This window comes from Fundulus heteroclitus, chromosome 7 (assembly GCF_011125445.2).
Source record: "Fundulus heteroclitus isolate FHET01 chromosome 7, MU-UCD_Fhet_4.1, whole genome shotgun sequence".
Classification (NCBI taxonomy): Eukaryota; Metazoa; Chordata; class Actinopteri; order Cyprinodontiformes; family Fundulidae; genus Fundulus; species Fundulus heteroclitus.
Genome location: NC_046367.1, coordinates 27336459 through 27356162, shown reverse-complemented (window position 1 = coordinate 27356162; position 19704 = coordinate 27336459). Strand labels below are relative to the sequence as shown.

The 19704-nt window shown below is 41.2% G+C and overlaps 1 protein-coding gene and 1 long non-coding RNA gene across 2 annotated transcripts in view; one reads left to right on the top strand and one right to left on the bottom strand.

Annotated features, from left to right (window-relative positions):
- Positions 1-605: 605 nt before the first annotated feature.
- cers6 (ceramide synthase 6) overlaps positions 606-19704 on the top strand; it is a 21009-nt gene continuing 1910 nt past the window's right edge. Inside the window, exons 1-10 of the mRNA XM_036139381.1 lie at positions 606-1261; positions 2893-2998; positions 3104-3234; positions 7708-7765; positions 8826-8876; positions 8993-9085; positions 14323-14451; positions 15438-15544; positions 18526-18682; positions 18978-19001. Of these exons, the coding sequence (XP_035995274.1) occupies positions 1092-1261; positions 2893-2998; positions 3104-3234; positions 7708-7765; positions 8826-8876; positions 8993-9085; positions 14323-14451; positions 15438-15544; positions 18526-18682; positions 18978-19001 (1026 nt within the window). The 5' untranslated portion in view covers positions 606-1091. The remainder of the gene's footprint in view (positions 1262-2892; positions 2999-3103; positions 3235-7707; positions 7766-8825; positions 8877-8992; positions 9086-14322; positions 14452-15437; positions 15545-18525; positions 18683-18977; positions 19002-19704) is intronic.
- The window catches only part of LOC118563731, a 6849-nt gene continuing 3474 nt past the window's right edge, over positions 16330-19704 (bottom strand). The window contains exon 2 of the long non-coding RNA XR_004931396.1: positions 16330-17051. This is a non-coding gene — a long non-coding RNA (uncharacterized LOC118563731). The remainder of the gene's footprint in view (positions 17052-19704) is intronic.

The following is a 19704-nucleotide window of genomic DNA, read 5'->3' as shown; positions in this document are numbered from 1 at the left end:
CTACTCTATGGTTTGAATTACTGGTCCGAATTGAAGAATGCCGGAGCAGTTTTCCGCTGGATAAATGAGGGAAACTCAGGGTGGTTAGACGTGCCAAATTGTAAGACAAAGAAGCTTTCGCTTTTAAAAGAATTTAATCTGCAATTAAGAGTTTTCCCGGTAGGGTTTCTTGTACAGAACATACGTAGTCACTTCGTTGGGTACATCTTGTTAGCTTCACCTGCTTTTTTCTTTGTGAGTTGCCTTATTTGGTGATGGGATAGAATGTTGTGAACATTCGTATGATGTTTTGGGTCCTAAAGAACATCTGATGGCTGCACGGCCACGAATCCAATCTTTTCCACCACATCCCAAAAAGCACTCTGTTGGGCTGACATCTGGTGATGGAGGAGGGCCACTGGCGCACCGATCATGATCAAGAAACCAGTTTGAGATACGTAGGCTACATGGATGAAAAGATGCAGAAATTGTTTTCTTTTGACCTTTGATGCAAAAGATTAGAAGGAAAATGGACACAAATCCGCTGTACTACCCCAGATTGACCGGTAGGTGTCAGAGTTTGACAAACCATCCTGTGTATTTACAGCGTTTTAGCATTTTGTGCTCAGCTTCTATGATAAATAGTCCGCCGCGCTGGACTGTGGCGATGTTTTTGGAGCAAGTTCTTGACCTAGAAGGCAGATAATCGCAATTTATAGGCTTACACTTCATATGATCTTTATAGAATAAGTAACGTATAGGCATGCATACGCCTCATCTAGTTTTAACACAATAAGCGAGGCTACATTTTTCTTTATTTATAAAAGAAAATAACGTGTGGGTTTAGAGCGATTGGGCCATTACATCGCTATAACGCGCAGTGACTGTGGGCTATTGCATGACATTTGAACGCACCAATCAGTCGCTGAGGAGCTGATTGAGTCTACTTCCCTGCGCTGGGATAGTTGAAGGGAAGCGGACGGACGGCGGCCGCCGCACACGGATATCTCCTCATCAGGCGAGCAGGATCTCTCCCACCCCCCACTCCGCCAGAGACCCCCCGAGACGCAGCGAGCCCTCCGTTCCCCCTCACCGCGTCCGCTTGCAGGGAGATGGCCGGGATTCTGGCGTGGTTCTGGAACGAGCGCTTCTGGCTCCCCCACAACGTGACCTGGGCTGACTTAAAAAACACAGACGAGGCGACGTTCCCGCAAGCCGAGGATCTGTATCTGGCGTGTCCCCTGGCTTTCTGCATCTTTATGATCCGGCTGGTTTTCGAGAGGTGGGTTCCGAGCTGTGAGGCAGGTGGTGGTGGTGATGGGGATGCGCTTTTCTTTTTTTTTCTCTTTTTTTTTTATTATTGTTGTTGTGTCGATGAGACGTCGCGCCGCTGTCTGATTTCCCCCCCACAGCCTCCCACCTAAACAATGGCATCTTATCTGGTCAGCTCAGAAATCAGCAGGGCTCATCATCCTTCTCCTGCAGGCCCGCAGCGCCGTTTGCCTTTGACGCGTCCATCCTGTCGGAGCAGACTGACCAGACCAGACCTAACCTGTCCCTGCACACCAAACCTGTTTTTCAGCAAAGCGCTGAATAGGCTCCTTTAATAAATACAGGCGCGTTTTTTTTTTCTTTTCTGCACCTTTCAGTCGGGTTTATGCTTCAATGCCGCTTGGCTGTGTCCAAGGTGTATTTGCAGAATGATCAGTATGTGGTTCATAATCTTGGGAAGTAGTCATGGAGGCCTGGCAGATCTCAGTTAAACTCCCCAGAGACGACCCAAGGTTTTATGGGGTCCTGAGCAGAATTTGATCCGGTGCCCCGATTCCAATTAAGCCCATTACCCACCAGGCACCACATAACCACTAATAATTTTTTAAATATAATGTTAGAATAATTGCTTTTTGAGCAGCTAAAATGTTTACGCAGGCGGCGTGAGAATGGTTACTAAGTAGGTCACATGCAACGCGCTTGTGTTGACTAAACTCCTGTCAGCTAAACCAGTTGTAGATCCTAACTAGGTCTCATTCGTCATCTTTATTGTCATTGCAACATACATTCCGATGAAGTTTGTCCTCTGCATTTAACCCATCCCTAAGGGAGCAGCGGGCTGCCAGTGTGCGGCGCCCGGGGAGCATCCTGGGGCTAAGGGTCTTGCTCAGGGACCTACAGTGGCAGTCTGTGGAAGTCGAACCAGGAAGCTTGCAGCCTATGCAGGAGGCCCTTCAAAACGGTGCTAAGAAATGTATTTAAATTATGCAGCTTATCAAGGAGCCAAATGGGTACCAATTTGTCCAGCATCAAACGTATACGGCAGTTAGCATCGGGCCATCATGTTCCCTGAGTACAATCCGATCCGGGGTCCGTATTTTCATGCATGCCCTGACCAAACTCACCAAAATCTATGTGCCTTACGTTAGTGATGAAATATTTAGAAGACAAATCAACTGTGGGGGCATTTCTTTTCCTCTGACCGTATGCCGTCATGTGCAGCCAGCTGGTTTTCAATGCAGACCCGAGTCATTAAGGTCAGTCTAATCAGGCGTGCTTACGATCAACCACAGAGAGCTGTCAGCTATGTATGAAGATCTATTTGCATTTATAGTTAACGTGAACATCAGCAACATAAAATCATTCATAACAGCTGTGACTAATTTCCTTATCCCTTCCTCTTTTTTTTTTTTTTTTACAAATACTTATGTGTGTTATATACATTTTAACCAAAAAGTAGGAGTGATATTCGGTATGGGGGGTGTGGCTCACAACTCAGAGAACCATTCTGTCAGGAGGCGGTATTCAAACTCTAAGAAAAAGAATAAGTACTAGATTAGGTTTTGTGTGGCAAAACACTTTTTTCCATTTTTCTTCTTTTTAAAAAGCCTTTGAAATCTAGTGATGTGTGTTTTATTACAGGTTTATTGCAAGACCATGTGCAATGGGCCTGAAGATCCAGGCCAATGGGCCACAAAAGGCACAGCCCAACGCTATCTTAGAGAAGGTTTTCACTGCTATTACCAAGGTGAGGACCTGTGTTTATTTTTGATCATAATATGTTCAATCGGTTTGTTCTACATCAAAAAAAAAAAAAAAGGTGAACCCCAACACACTTTCATTCTCTCGCTAGCATCCAGATGAGAAGAGGCTGGAGGGCCTGTCCAAGCAGCTCGACTGGGACGTGCGCACCATCCAGCGCTGGTTCAGGCAGCGGCGTAACCAGGAGAAGCCGAGCACTCTCGCCAGATTCTGTGAAAGCATGTAAGACATGTCACTCCTACGTTAGCTGCAGGCCACCTGTCCCTGCTTGGAAACAACACCCAAGTTTGACTGAAAAAACAAATGACGGGATTTGTAACCTGCCAAGGAAAATCTTATCACGGTGACCAATATGTCTGCCTAATGCCGATTGCTGCGTCAGGGCTTCGTTTGGCTCACTACTATATATGTATACTTGGGGGGGCTGATTTGAATAGACTGCGCTGCAATGACGGGCCTGAGTAAGAGCCGGTGACTGTAGTAAAAGCAGGAGTGATGGATAACCTTATCTGAGTAGGTTTCACGCTCGCTGCAAGTCGGGGGTTAAGTCATGTGGCTGCATGAAAGCAGACACCAGGAAAAGTAATAATTTAGACAAATAGGAGATGGTAAAGTAGAAAGTTTGAAATGTCCATTAGACTTCCTAAAATGCCAGACTGATGTCTTTTTTGTCTGGAAAGCCCAGCGCTAGTAGGCAAAATGCAAAAATGTTGGCTGGTCATTGTTTTACCCAGATCAACGTTTTTAATTTTTTTGTATTTTTTTTTTGGGTTGGCTGTAAAGGAACCGTCTCCCACGGGACATTTCATTCCTTGTTTGACAACCAAGTATATAAAGTAGATTTCTCTCTACAGAAGAGAAATGTTCTGGGACTAGTAGATGGCTCGTTTGACATGTTTCAAAAGAGTCGACTAGCATGACACGCTCACACCAAAGACTAGAGAGAACACATAACCTAAAGTGGATGAAACGTCAGGTAAACAAAAGTTGAACCCAAGCGTGCACGGGGAGAACAGGGAAGCAGCAGAAAGGCCTGGAGGCCTTCCTTCTGCAAGGCGGTGACTGCGCCACAGTGCTGTTCACAGACAAGATGAAATTAATTAGAAAATAAAAAAAAAATCAGACACGAGTCCTGTGATGCATCAATAAATGTTGCAAAGAGAACAAACTTTACTGTATTTTGCACTTTCTTACTAGCAGGTTGTTACTAAAACAGGAAACCACAAGGCAACAGAAAATGTAATGAAACAATAAAGCACGACAAAACTGCGTTGTTTTTAAAACTTACACAACAAAACAGTCACTTTTTGTGTTTATTTTCTATTATCTTTAGATTTCACGAGTTGGCTCTGCAGGTGTCATAGCATATCCAGCGTGGAGTCGGTTCACCAATAAGACAATAATCTCAGTTTTTTTTTTCTTTCATTCTTCTTTTTGTGGCAAACAGCAGATGAAATCCTGCTTTGGCCCTTTAAGCGAGAGTCAAACGCCGCTTCGGTTAACCAGTTTCATGCTGCGGGTTAATAGTTAAATCCATCTGTTCGCAAACCCCACTCAAGACGCTAAGAGAGAGCCGGCTAATCTGCAGTAATGTGTCTGCCATCAGGGGGATTGCCGTTACTTAGCGGTGTGATGTTAAAGGCCATCCAGCCGGTTTTTGCTGTCAGAGCCGAGTCGTGTCCGACACCATTGGAGCAGATCTGGCAGCTTGAGACACGGGGAGCCTCGCATCCTCTTGATCCGCCCGAGGCTGCTGCTCTCCCAGGAGAACACATTCGACTGATTAGACCGCCGGACGCGTGTTGCGACATCACAAAGAAGAAAAAAAGAAAAAAACATGCGTTCTCTTGCTCAAGGAGAAACAGGATTTTTGCCGCTCCCTGCTTTTTAAATGTGCTTGGAGGCTGTTAAGCAACAACTGCGCAGACGCTGTTATCTGCAGGGTAATTAGCGGCGCAGACCTCTGGGCTTTGCAGCAGTTTGTCCAGGTTGTCTGTCTCGGTTGTTGCAAGTCTCCAAACGAGGCTGGCTTCAGTCCCTTCTGCAGCGATTGTGCTGTAATTAAGCTCTCGTGCCCAGCTGTCCCAGACCGATAGCATTGTTTGTCTCTTCATTGTGTCGATCGCTGCATTTTGTGTTCCTTTCATTATGCAAGCAGAGAGCGTGTAGAAAACATATTTACTGGAAAAAAATTATGATGACTGTGCATGGAGATTTTGTTTACACGCTTTTGTCTTTTCCCCACTGGATAGATTGCAAAAAAAAAAAGCAATTAAGATCAAGTTTCTATCTTTAGAAAGAAACCCGCAGCACCACAACTGTCAGAAAACAGCAGAAATTTAGCGGTATAGCTACACGGTTGTGATTCTCTCTCCCCTTCAGCTCTCTTTTGTTACAACAAGATGAGCGTCGGCTTTAATGTTCCTAAAGTTAGAATCTTTGTTATTTCTGAATTTGAAAGAATCAAAGAACCACTTGACATCGGAGAAAAAATATCAGACATTTGATAATTTATTCTCTCTGAAGATGCAAAAATACTTTGACTGGTCAAAGCTGAACTTGACTATTTGGCACTTAACAGAAGTTCTTTAAAACACAGTTTGACTTTTGCGATTCAGTTGAGACAAGAAGAATAGAAACTACAAGATCTACTGGCAGATTGGTCGATGCTGACTAGGTTTTACAAAACTGACTATACAGTCACTTTTCAATACATTAGAATATTGTTGAAAAGGAACTCAATTCACTAAGGGAAACATATTATATAGATTGACGCAGACTGATGTTTTAAAGGATATATTTCTGTTAATTATGATTTTTTTCCCCCCACATCCAGCTAATAAAAACACAGCCTTTAAGATTAGAATGTTGCAACTAACCAATTAAAAATAGCAACATTTTCCATGCAGCCTCGTAGAAATGCATATTCTAATTTGTTGAATATGTCTGCGGATTCTTTACAAAGACAGTCTAAGTTATGTTTGTGAAGCCAAAGGCACTGTTTGCTGGTTAAAATAAAAGCCCATTACCATTGTTTTATTTCTTCAAATCAATATACTTAAAAATCAAACAGGAGATAAAATACAATGAGTCAGGAGAAAACAAACCCATAACAGACAATCAATACTCTTAAATCCAACCTGGAGAAGGTAAAATGAACGAGGCAGCGTCCATTTTTATTATTTTGTTCCATCGTCATTCGTTCCCCACCCCTCACTGTGATCTCACAATGTTAGTCTCTGCTAAAGGGCTCTTTAAAAATAGTTCCCCGTTTAGAGAATCAGCTATTTTCTATGGGTAATGTTTGTCTTATAACATTTGAAATATGCTTCTTCGTTTTCTGTTATAAAACCAACATTTTGCTAGTTATTTATAAGGCACGTTCTGCATAGCGCATGATTGGAACGGTTTAGCCTTAGAAGACATCCCTCAGCTTGGTTCTACTGACAAGTTCCAGATAGTTAGATAAATTATTGTCATTTATCTCGACAACAGGTTGCAGCGTCTGAAGCAGAGACAGAAATTTTGACCCCCCACAATAACAAAACATCTGTTGTTGACTTCTGAACTTTTCTTTAAAGGAAGCAGTTGTGAGTCGTTTTTTTGTTCATGGTAGCATTTTAGCAGCATTTGAAAAAGACATGCAGCCTCAATCAACCAGTTGCCATGCAACAGTCTTTCACTCCGTGCCAGGTACGCTCGTCCACCTAATATGCTTTCACAATAATTTTGATCAGGCAAATAAAGCACTTAATGATGCTTTCCCATAGGCTGTATGTTATCTTGGTGATTATGATTATTTCAAACAACTGCTAAAAAAAAAAGACTTGATTTGCTTGATGTGGATTCATGCAGCTTTCCCTTGAGTTACTGAGGGGTTCAGGTTTAATTCAAGGTCAGCTGGAACATCTTTGCTCCAAAAACATGGCAGTGGACCGTGTGTCCTCTGTTTCCTTTGGCATTAACAACGTACCTTTCAACTGAATTGAATTGGTGCGAATGCAGCCTGGCAGATTTTTAGCCAAAGATTTGCCTTTGCTTGTTGGAAAGTCCTAAATTCCCATTCTCTCTTGCTGACTATTAAACAACGGCTTCATAAAGTAGGCGCCTCTTCCTCGTCAGCAAGTCTTTGATCACAGCCGTGTCAGCTCCGGCAGTATCTTCTTTGTAATGCTCAGAGGCAGAACTCCCGATCACATCGTTGTGCAGAAAGTAAAGTATACGCCGGATTGTTTAAGGCACAGAGCAGAGACGGATAGAAACAGACCTAAGAATATCTAGACTGTACATGACAGTTATCTTGAGATTGGAATAAATTACAACTGGTGCTAATTTAAGGTTTCCTTCAGATCTCAGTATTTCCTCATACTCGGTCTTTACTCCAGAAAATCATCCCTCTTTTCAACTCTACATAACAGTCAACAAATAGACTGAAAATAACCTCGACAAACTGATCGTGTAAAGATGAGCTAAAGGAAGTAAAACACGTTTCCTGCAACTAGCAAAGCATTTGGTAAAACACGAAAACGTCTAAAAAGCACCTGTTACAATTATTGCAACCTGTTTCAAGGTCAGGATGACCTTGAAAGAACATCCGTTGACTAGCTGCAAGCTACTGGAAGGGGGATTGATTGAAGACAGATGAACAAGAGAAATCATTTTGAGACCAATGTGTTTTCTCTTCGTTGATTTCAGGTGGCGGTTTACATTCTACCTGTACATATTCACCTACGGAGTGCGTTTTCTTAAGAAGGTAAGCTTCCTATACACACACACACACACACACACACATATATATATATATATATATATATATATATATATATATATATATATATATATATATATATATATATATATATATATATATATATATATAAAAGAAATTGTTCCTCATGATATAAAATTATTCCTTCAGTAACAGCATTTGCCAATTCTGCATCTCTGACTGATTTAAAGAGGCCTAAAGTATTATAACTCAAATTTAGTCGTTTAAAATGTGGATCGTTCTCACAAACTTTAGCTTCTAAGAATAGTTTTATGCTTAATGGCTGGGCAGCCGACTCCTCCTGCTTTTCAAACATTGTTGCCTTTTTTTCATAGTTGTATTTCCTCCATTAAAAGCTGCAGCAGTGTTTTAATTTTTGTAACCAGGTTTATAAAGAAAGCATCGCGGGGATCAGAGCATCAGAGGACTGCCAGTAAAAGCGCCCCCGTCTTTTGTAAAAGTCAGAATCTGGCGGGTGCTGATGACACTGATCGCTAAGAACAATGAGCCGGAGGAGATGAATCTGAGAATGAGTCAGCTGACTGATTATTACTGAAAAACAGAGCTCAGGAGGTTTCACATATTTCATGCATATATTCATGAAAGTGCATACACGTAACAGCAATTACAGCGGCAGCGGCCGAGATAGAGTGGGGGAAAAAAAAATAAAAATCTGAGACACAAGTTGCATGACGAAGCACTTTGTGAAAAATAGCTCACTCCCCGGCAGTCGGTGCTGCAGGCGCCAGCCTCCAGCCTCTGTGGGATTTATTAATAGAGCGGGCCTGGAGAGCAGTGCGGGAGAACTAAACTCAAGCACAATGACGGGTCACAGTTTGCTTGTAACACATTTACTCAGGATTTAAGTGCAGGCCCTGTTGGTTCTTTGCTCCAGTTTCTTTTCCCTGCAGAATGTGCAGCGTAATGCAGTGTAATTGTCTCATTCATTGTACTTTTAGTTTTCTCTATAAATCTCTCTCCTCTAGAAATGAGTTTCATTTGAATTAAGTTTCAAGGTCTTGGTTTGACTCTATATTTTCTTTAGACTCCGTGGTTGTGGAACACCAAGGAGTGCTGGTACAACTACCCTTACCAGGTAAAAGTTAACACAATAATCTTGCAACAACACCACAAAAAAAGGCATAGCGGGCTCTTTATAATGTTCTGAAACATTCTCAATGCGTGTGTGTGCGTGTGTGTGTGTGTGTGCAGCCGCTGACCGTGGACGTCCATTATTACTACATACTGGAGCTGTCGTTCTACCTGTCGTTACTCTTCTCCCGGTTTACAGACATCAGGAGGAAGGTAAAAATAACCGCAGCATCACTCAGAAATGAAACACCATTCCTTCTACAACCACACATGTAGATCACGTCAAAAACAAATTCACTATAGAGAATAACCCTTTCTTGCTCGCTTTTCTGATATGGTGTCGGCGTTCTGTATTGGTTGTTTGGCCTGAACTTGGTTTCCTGCCTTATCCAGGTGGTATAGACAAAATAGAGTGAAATGAATCTTGAGAAATCCCGTTGACTCCGGAAGCGTTCCTCAAGCATTTCCAAACTGATGCCGTCGACCTTTTTAATTTGCAGCCATTTGCCTGATAAATTCAGCAGCCTTCTCAAGTGTTTTAACGTATGGATGCACCAACACTTTTCTCATGGTTGGCGTGTCAAGTACAGAAATATTTACATTGAAACTGTAAATTACCCCCCTTTTCAGTCTACAGATACATCAACAAACCACGTGTTCTTAGTCCTACTTTTGTTTTGAGTCATTTAAAATAAGACAAAGGTTAGACACAAAAGCTTTGGGTGATAAATTTGAATAGTCTTGCATTCCCTTCTTTACCTCTTGTATTATAAGATACTGTCTCGACCACATGTTTCTGGACCACGTGTTTTCTTTTATGGTGAATGCTTGTTACTTGTTGATTGAAAATAGATTAATTTGCGGGTGTTATCGTAGGAAATGGGATGTCAAAGATAACTGGAAACTTGCCAGAAAAGGCCTGATTGATGAATTTGAATTTTGAGGCTCTCTTTTCTCTCTTTCTTAAATGTATCATTCAAATTTCCCTTCTACCCGGGGCGTTTTTTAACTACAACGTCTTGAACTGTTTTAGAATGAGAACAAGATGTGCTGCCTACCTCAGGTTTAAAATTCTTGATTTCTTTTATGTATGGACTTAAGGCATGAATAAGCAAAACCGCGTAGGAATATGAGGAGGAAACTACAGGTTTGTCATGGCAAACATTTTTATATGGAACACCTAGAGAAATAGACGGCAGACTTTTATAAAGACCTTATAGAGGTGTTATTGTGTACCAGTAGGCATGTGATATAGCAGCAGAAAAATGCAATACATTAGCCTCTTCTTATCAGTTACGTGTGGTTTTCCTCCTGTCATGTGCCAAAGTAGTATCTAGAGTGTAGCGATGGACCAATCATAATTTTGTGTCTGATTTTCAGTCTCAGATTTTTGCAAAGCTTTGATATGCAGATACCCATCTTTTTCAATTCTGAGTTATGTATTGAAGGACCAGAGGCGACAACGTCACACTGTGTGACACTAGTCGCTTGGCTTCACTAATGTTTCAAAATAGACAGAATGAGCACAGTGCTGTGATTTTAAATTGTCTTTAGCATCCTGTGTAAGTGGTGGAGCACATCACAAAAACCGTAGTCTCTGTGTGCATTTGCTAGAGAATGCAGACCCATACCTTGACTCTGCGATTTTCCAAAAGGCTGCCAACATTTTCCATGACAGAGGCTGAAACTGTGGCTGCGCTCTGTTTGTTTGAACGTAGGTTCTTCTTGCTGCAAGGCAACAGCGCTAATAACAGTTTTCTGCTCTGAAAACCACAGAGGCCCTGACACAGGAGCACTTTCTATGTTAAAGAAAAAGTAAAGAGTTAATATTAAGGAAGTAGCAGCAGCATGAGGAGACGTGTTCTCTCAGCAGCTTAAGCCTACAGAAATAGCTTCCTGCATCTCTGTGCTTCCTCTGACTTCATTTTTAAACATTTCTCTGATAGTGAAGATAGATAACTTCACTTCCTACCCCTCTCCACACTGTAGTGTTGTTGACAGCGGGGCCCGTTAGCGTTAAGCGTGGTGTTCTTACTGGAAAAAAAAATCGGATTTTTGAGTTTGGTCCAATCAAGCTGCTAAATCAGCTGCTTTCTCTTTGCATCCCCGCTAAAATTATAAAACTAATTCATGAGAACTAACACTCAAATCTTGGACTATAATTTGATGTAAGCCCATGTTGCATGCATTTAAAATATTTGACCGCTTCAGTGTGTATTTTATGAGCTAATTGGCTAAATGTTACTCCCTGTGAATGGAAGTAATTAACTGTTTATCATTAAGTACACGACTTAAAGATTTGCTTTGTGGCTTATAAAGCTTTACCACCTCAGAAAGTTGTGTGACAACGATCTCAGTTTGAAGAAATCCACTTTTTTCTGATTCCTTTTCATCCACATCTGTCATTTTGAGTCTTTAGTGCCTTGAACACTAGCCGCGCCGTGTTTGGGTTTCTACCGACGTCATCCAAGAGGCAGAGCATTTCATTGGCTTGTGAACTCCTGAAATTTCCAAACCATCCATTACGATATTACAAATTAAGCAGACTGAGAGTGACGACATATTTGCAGTGTGTTTTGCCACTCTGGTAGCAAATGGATGTTGTAGTTTAACATTTTTAAAAGGTCCATCCAACCTGGTCAGTTCATTCAAAGTTTTGTCATGTTTGCCATCCCATTTCATCCTACATCCATATTATTTCTGTGAAAATGGACACACTTTTGATTCATTTGTTGTCTGCATGCCTTGCAATCATGGTCTTTACCCCCCCTCTGGTCCATCCACAGCTCTGCCCTCTCCACCAACACACGCTGCGCTCAGAGCGGGCTCCATGATGCCATGCTCTTTGCCTTTACTCTGTCATCTCTCTGTTGACTGTTGGCATGTGTTTCTGTTTCTCCTTTCAGTTTTTTTCATGCACAACACTACACTGAGGAGGGTCCTCTGCATCTCCCGCCAGTTCCAGTATGTTCTTCCCTGCACACTCGCCTTCGTTTTTCACTCTGCATCTTGTGTCACTCCTCTTCCTTTTCACCCCTCCCTCTCCTCGTTCATTTACCCTGGTACACTGGTTCTCGGTGCTTTTGGCTAAAAACCTTTCTGTAGCTAAGGAAATGCAAGAGGACTCTATGTCATCAGTTTCAGTCATATTGAGCTTAGATGGTTTCTTCGTAAATTTGGGTTGTGGTGTTCCAGTTTACTCTCGGGTGAGACGCTGTGCATTGCTCGGGACATTTATGAGCTTCTTTATATTTGGACACGTTACAAACAGAAACGCCAGTGTGATTTATTGGAATTTCAAGTGATAGACAAACACAAAAAGTGTGAAAGTGGAAGGAGAAGGATGCATAGTTTTCACATTTTTCTACAAAAAACACAGAAAAGTGTGATAGGTTTTGTATTTTGCCCCGTTTACTACAATAACACCTAAATAAAATTACTTGTTACCTTCAGAAACCCCCTTATAAGTAAACAGAGTCCAGTTGTGTGTAATTTTAGCTCAGTATAAATGAAGTTGTTTTCTGTGAAGACCTCAGTGGTTTGTCAGAGAACATCGGTAAACAACGAGCATCATGATGACCAAGGAACACAGCAGGGTGGTCACTGATGAAGCTGTGGAGAAGCTTGAAGCAGGGCAACAATATCCCAAGCTTTAAACGTCTCACAGAGCACTGTTCAATCCACTCTCCAAAAGTGGAAAGAGAATGGTGCAGCTGGAAATCAACCAAGAAATGACCGACCACCTTAACTGACGGGAGATCCACGGTAGCTCTAGAGCAGCGGCCCTCAAACTAGGATCCCTGGACCCCCGGGGGTCCGCGAACCACGGGTTGGGGGTTGAACTAAGTAACACAATGGGCAAATATTTAACTCCGTCCACTTCATCAAGTAAGGTAATAGCCAAATCAGCTAAAATTAGGATATAACAACAGTTACATCGAGTGTGGCTTTATCGAGAATAAGGATCGTATCTCCACCAAATCTCTAACACTAGGTGTATATATATATATATATATATATATATATATATATATATATATATATATATATATATATATATATATATATATATCCTGGCCATGAAAAGTTTGAGAACCCCTGCTCAAGAGGAACTGCAGATATCCACAGCTCAGGTGGAAGAATCTGTCCAGCAAACAAAAGTTTGGCCTTTATCGAAGGGGGGACAAGAATAAAATGGCAATACAAGTCTTTGTTTGAGTTTGACAGAAGCCATGTAGAAGGTGGCAGCAGACAAACATGCAGAAGATGCTGCTTCTGGTCACACTAGACCAAACTTTAAGCAGCAAAATGCTATAGGTGGCCAAAAATGAATAGAACACGTCACCCTAAACACAAAATCCCTACGGGGAGAAGTTGTGGTGGCAGCATCATGCTATGGGGTTAGCAGGAACCGAGAAAATGATGGGAAGATAGATGGAGCTAAATATAGAACACACTGCGAGATAACCAGTGAGGTCCCAAAAGACCTCCCAGAAGGCCCACCAGTGGAACAGTGCTAGCACTCTTGCCTCACAGCAAGAAGGTCCGAGGTCCAAGTCCTGGGCTCAGCAAGGGCCTTTCTGTGTGCAGTTCTCATGTTCTCCCCGTGCCTCTGGCCGCTCCGGTTTCCCCTACCACTAAAGATATGCTGGTCAGGTCGGCCATTAGTGGCGGCGCGCTCAGTCGCAGCAGCTCAGGCGAATCCTCCATCTGATCTACGAAATTAAGTTGTATGTACATTGTATGTAAAATTACAAACAAAAGCATCTTATCTTACAAACGTACGTACTGTCAGAACTACAATGGTACAATAAAAGCATAGTCGCTTGTTCAAATGGTTTCTCATAGTCCATACATTCATCTATTTAATATTTGGGGCTATTTTGCAAATAAGTAAGGGCAAAACCGGTGAAGTGGAGCTGAATACAAATCCACCTATCCATCATCTATACCCATTAATCCAGGGAGGGTTGCACGGGGGAGGGGTGGATGGGGTGGTGCCTATCTCCAGCGGTCATTGGGCGAGAGGCGGGGTACACCTTGGACAGATCACCAGCCCATCACAGAGCCTGAATGCAAATGCACACCAGTTCTCAGGTTTTCCTTTGTAAAACATTTTGAACAGCATGTATGATTTTATTTCCACTTCACAAATAATACGCTGCTTTGTGTCGGCCTGTCCCTTCAAATCCTGATAAAATACATAAACGTTTGCGGTTTTAACATGACAAAACGTGGAAGAAGTACAAGGGGTTGCGAATACCTTTGCAAACCTCCTGCAAAACTTAATTTCAAAAAACCTATGCAGCAGCAAAATGTTCCCGAAGCTTTGAAGACACCAAGGGTGTCTTAGCTATATTTATTCGAAGGTCGCAGTGTGACACATGCTCTGACGCCGTGCAAATGCTTTCTGTAGATGCCTGATATTTCCTTGGCAACTGTCTCCGCAGGATTTTCTGATCATGTTCCTGCACCACGTGGCAGCCATCTCTCTCATCGTATTCTCATACGTGAACAACATGGCACGCGTGGGAACCCTGGTCATGTGTCTGCACGACGCCGCCGACGTGCTGATAGAGGTAAGAAGCTGCAGGATGATTAAACGCCGCCGACGGACGAGCATCTGAGAAACGAGCTTGTGTCAGCAGAGTGCTCGGAGATATGCTCATGTGCCTGTCATCGTTATAATGCACTGTAATCCGTGGGCACCCTGGATTGCTGACCCTGCTTTGCAGCTCACAGTTAAAATGCAAAACCTACAACACTAAGCATACACCCCCTCACCACCCCTGTGAAGCAAGGCGGAACCCATATTAAGTCAATTGTGTGACCGGTTTCAATTAACATTTACTGGTTGTATTCATCTAAGAACCCTCAGCATGATTGCAGAGGTATTATTTGGACACTTAAACGTTTGTTTTTAAATAATAGTGAACCGTTTTCGTCATTTACATTACTTTTTTTTTTAAGATAGCATCTCTAGGACGTTTTAGTTAGTTATCCGTGACTTCCTTTTTCCCTGTTGTACAAATATGTTGCGATACAAAGATGCATTTCTTGTGTCACTCATCAAAATGGCAAAGACAGGAGGACATATCATGCAAGTAAGGCAAATCTGAGTCAATCTTCATGCATCAGGGCATAGCTAAACTGCGCTGTAGAGATTGGATGATTCAAAGGTCTGAGCGAAGCTGATCTGCCTCGGTGAAGCTCGATTATCTAGTTCTGGAGTTTTAGTTTCCGGTTGTGTGCTTTCCTGTGCTTTCTGTGTCAGCTCCTGTAGCGTAATGGTGCTTTGTTCGTTGTTGTCCTGTGTCACTATGAAAGCTAAACACTACAAAAGAAAATTTGCCTATTGTTGTTTTTTATGTAAACCTATGCAGGCCTGCAGAGGCCTAGCTGAAAGACAGAACTGTTTGTTTACACTCTAGGCTGAATGAGGTTTAATTTTGATTGCGGTCATGCTTCGGGGAAAATAACCTTTTGGCTGTGTCATTATCAAAACAATATTTATTCACTGATTTTTTTTTTTTTTTCCTTTTCTTTTTTTATTCTTACAACCCAGGCTGCCAAGATGGCCAACTATGCCAAATGTCAGATACTGTGCAACCTCCTGTTTGCAATGTTTGCAATTCTCTTCATAACTTCCAGGCTGGGAGTTTACCCCATCTGGTAAGTGTTATTCATTTCCTCCATGATCCAAAGCTGGCATCCTTGTTGATGACTGACACAAGTACAGGGGTGTTAGGCGGTAGCGTCTGCATACAGTTCAGGAGCCTTATAGGCAGGCAGGGTTTCAAATCCTGCGCAGCCTGAGCTCCTTAGCACATTTTAGTGGCTCATGTTCGAAAATGCATGTCAAAGCCGTCAAGATCTGACTGCTTTTTTTTTTTTTTAACCCCCCCCCCCCCCTCTTTTTGTCTCTCTCCACAATGGTTTGCAGTTTGGACAGATCTGTGTGAATTTTGTTGCTAAGTAATAGTTACTATGGATACCACTGCTTTAACCTTTCAAAGAAAAACAAACAATCCAGCTCATGAAAAGCAAATCATTGTGGTTCTTAGTCTACCACTGGAGACAGGACCAACGAATTAATGGGATTATTAGAACATCAAAAGACGGTTTATTTATAAGGCACTGCTTTTCTATTTCTGCGGGGTTTTATTTTTTTTATATAGGCTGACGTGCAGCTAATCCAACTTCATTTTTTTTTTGTTTCAGAGAAAAATGGCTGTATAATTATTTTTTGAAAATTCCACCCAAACGATTAAACGCTTAATTACATTCCTCTGAAAATGTTGATTAAAACTGGCCAGTCTGATGGAGTTTAGAAGAGCATAAATCCAATTTCAGCCCTTTAAAAGGATGCGCAACAGTCATCTTTCAGTCAGCAGCAGCAGTGTGATCAAGATTAATGAATGTAGGCATGATTTACATTCTGGGTCAGACAGCTTAGGTTTTTTTGCTTCTTTTTTTTCCACTTTTGCTTGTGATAGCAGCTCTTAAACATCCCCCGAATGATATTTAGGCTATACATTTTTATCTCAACACAGCATTTAAATAACATGGATATTTTATACAACAAAGCATTTGTGGCATGTATGCTGGTTTTAAAATATGCAAACCAGCCTGCATCACTTAGTTATCTGCTGTTGATTTCGCACCGCACTCTAATGATTCTTCACTTTGGTGAATTTCTCCGTTGCACCATTTTTAAAGTTGTTGCCATGACTTCAGTATCTGGAGGATGTTTCACAGGCTGCTTGTTTGCAAGGAGCAAACCAGGGATGAGTTTAACACAGATCCTCAAAAGAACCATTTGTCGCTGCAAAGAGAGGCTGTACCTGATGTCTTTGTCTTCATCAGCTGTTCTAATTTAATTTGTGTTGATTGTACAGCTCAAAATAGATGTGGAAAAGTTAGTCTAAATCAGTAATTCAGTGAAACATATATTTTATACATCAATTAAACACAGGGTGACATATTTCAAACTTTGATTTAATTGGTTATGGCTTACAGCCAATGAAAGACAAGGTTTCATTTTCTCAGAAAATGACAAAAACAACTCTTCATACAGACATGTTATGTTATGGTCGCACCATAGCTTACACAATCTTAAGAAAGACTGATGTCTTTACAGCTGTCCAGCAGACAGTCCCTAAAACCATCCAGAAGGAGACTGAAACAGAGAAGGACATTCTAAAGGAAGAGATAAGCATTGTGTCAGTGTTTCAACTGTTACCACACAGACACTCCTGACCTGGAGCTGATTTCCAGGACTACGGAGAAAAACGACTAAACTGTTCCTCAGGCCTCTTTTCAATTTAAGGAAATTGCATTTTATTTTTATTTATTTAAAAAAGCTAGACTGGAGATACAGGAAATCATGGTTGCTTGAGGTCCAGCATGAAGTCAGTCACTAGCTATGTTTACTTGCACAAAATTTCACAATCAGATTGACATGTATTTACACTCAAAAACAAAGAATAATTGGATTATACCATTTAAATGGGCACAAAATCAATTAATCTGATCAGGGTGTGTGTTTTTATGCACCTGGCTTTATTCAGAATAGAACCACTGAGATGCACAGAGTTATCAAATTTCCTTAAAAAAACACACAGATGTACTTCCGTCTTTGCTGAACAACAGAAAATAGCAAACAAAGCAGTATTTTAGGAGTTTATTTGTCTTCATAGCGACCAGGACGAACCTGCACGAGCATCTAATTACTGCTGAAACGTTACTAATTAACTAGTCATTTTGAGCTCTATAATGTTTCTGATAGAAAGGTATCAAGAGCCGAGACAGTTTTGCTTAAATGCGAAGACTTTTATTTCAGATTTTAAACTCTTATAGATTCTTTTATTTGTTTGAAGGGCGCTCGTGTGTAGTTATTTGTCACCAGTGCAAGCATGAATAACACAGCGGTGTTGAATGCTTGTGATGAAGTTGATCTATGATTAAAGTCTGATATAGAGAGAAATTGAATGTCTGAGAGGAATCATCAAGCAGTTTGGCTGCAATTCACCATCTCCAAAATGAGCGTACGTCTGGGTCAGAGTTATTTTTTTTTTAAGCTCCAACTTTCACAAGCAGTACAACGAGGAACTGGTGAGGGAAGAGCGAGTGCAGGAACAAAACGATAGGCAGGCTGAGCGCACAGACACTGAGGTGCAAACATGCAGAGACTGGTTGAGTGAAGCAGGTATATGTAGACAGAGTCCCAGGTGCAACGGCTTAGTGATAATTAGTCCACGGCAGGTGAAGCTGATTATGATGAACTGAGGATAAGTCAATCAGCCCCAAAACACACAAAAAAAGCCCAAATGTTGGCACAGTATTGGTATAGTTTTCAGTAGGATGACATTTCTGACATAAAAATCCTCTTTTTATTCACCTTGAACAATATTTCAATTTTCTATGTAACTGTAATATGGTTTTTTTTTTAGCCAGAAGCAATAATAATCAAAATGAATAAAACTATTATGATATATAACTCTGTGTGCATCTTTTTAACATGAGCTTTCTTTTTTAATTTAATTCATTTATCAAGATGCCCATGTACTGTATGGTTTGAATGAATCGTGAGCATGTGTTATACGTAAATATAAAACTTTAAACATCTCATTCTCTCCCCGCTGCTGCTGAAGGATTTTAAACACCACTTTGTTTGAGAGTTGGGAGATCGTAGGCCCCTACCCATCCTGGTGGGTCTTCAACCTCCTTCTGGTCCTACTGCAGCTTCTTCACTCATTCTGGTCCTACCTCATAGTGAAGACAGCATGCAGAGCCATCTCCAAAGGAAAGGTGAATCACCACACTCAACCGCTCCTTTGCATCCATCCTACACTTGAACTTGTTGATGCCTCAGGCAGTAGGATATTTTACCTTTACAATTAGCATTTTGAGCTGTTTTTCACAGACCCACTTTATTTAAAAATAAATAAATAAATTAAACATTGTCACACTAGGATTTATAACTAGGATTAATAACTAGTACAGTATTTTATTTTTTGTCTTATAGTACCGATACAGACAAGCACTGTTGCATTTTCCATACAATGGCTAATACCAATTTATTTTATTTTTATGCTACTTCAAGGTGGGGAAATGGAATCCTTTACATGTAAGTAATTCTACACAACTCATATACACAATTAGTGTGATTTAGTACATTTATTTTTATTTTTTATTTATAGCAGACTTGCACAGTTTAATTATTTATCCCTCAAATACTTTGGATTGGTCAGATGCAGAGTATGTGAAAAGCTTTTTCTATTATAAATTAGCTACATAGCTGTTGATCATAGCACCTTAAAGGTGCCAACTCCAAGCATTTGGGCCCTTTTTATTATCTAGTTCTAGAAAGACAAGCACCAACTTTGTCGCACAGAGTTCCAGAAATCAATTAGTTATAGGGAATAGGGAATCAAAAACAAAATCTTTGCAAGTACTGGATGCAGCATGTGTTTTCTGCTGTCAGAAACAAGCCTAAGCCTAATTAGATAATTGAATTTAAACAGATACAGACTGCCACTGAGTAAAAGCAGGTTTTTCCACAGCTGCTTGTTTAAAGGAGACATATAATGCTTTTTAATGCCTTCCTTTTCACATTAAAACCATTCAGCTGTGGTCTATATAAAGTGGAACTTTTATGCTTTGGTCTGAATTCCTCATTATTGTTGTCTCACAGCTCCACTTTTGCCCTCATTCTGAGGTTCGTTTGAGAGCAACTCGTTTTGGAGCTGTCTCTTTAATTGCAAATAAAGCACTTCCCAACCCGTCCCCCTCCAGGTCACAGAGCATGCTGTAGTATGCTGGGTGTAATA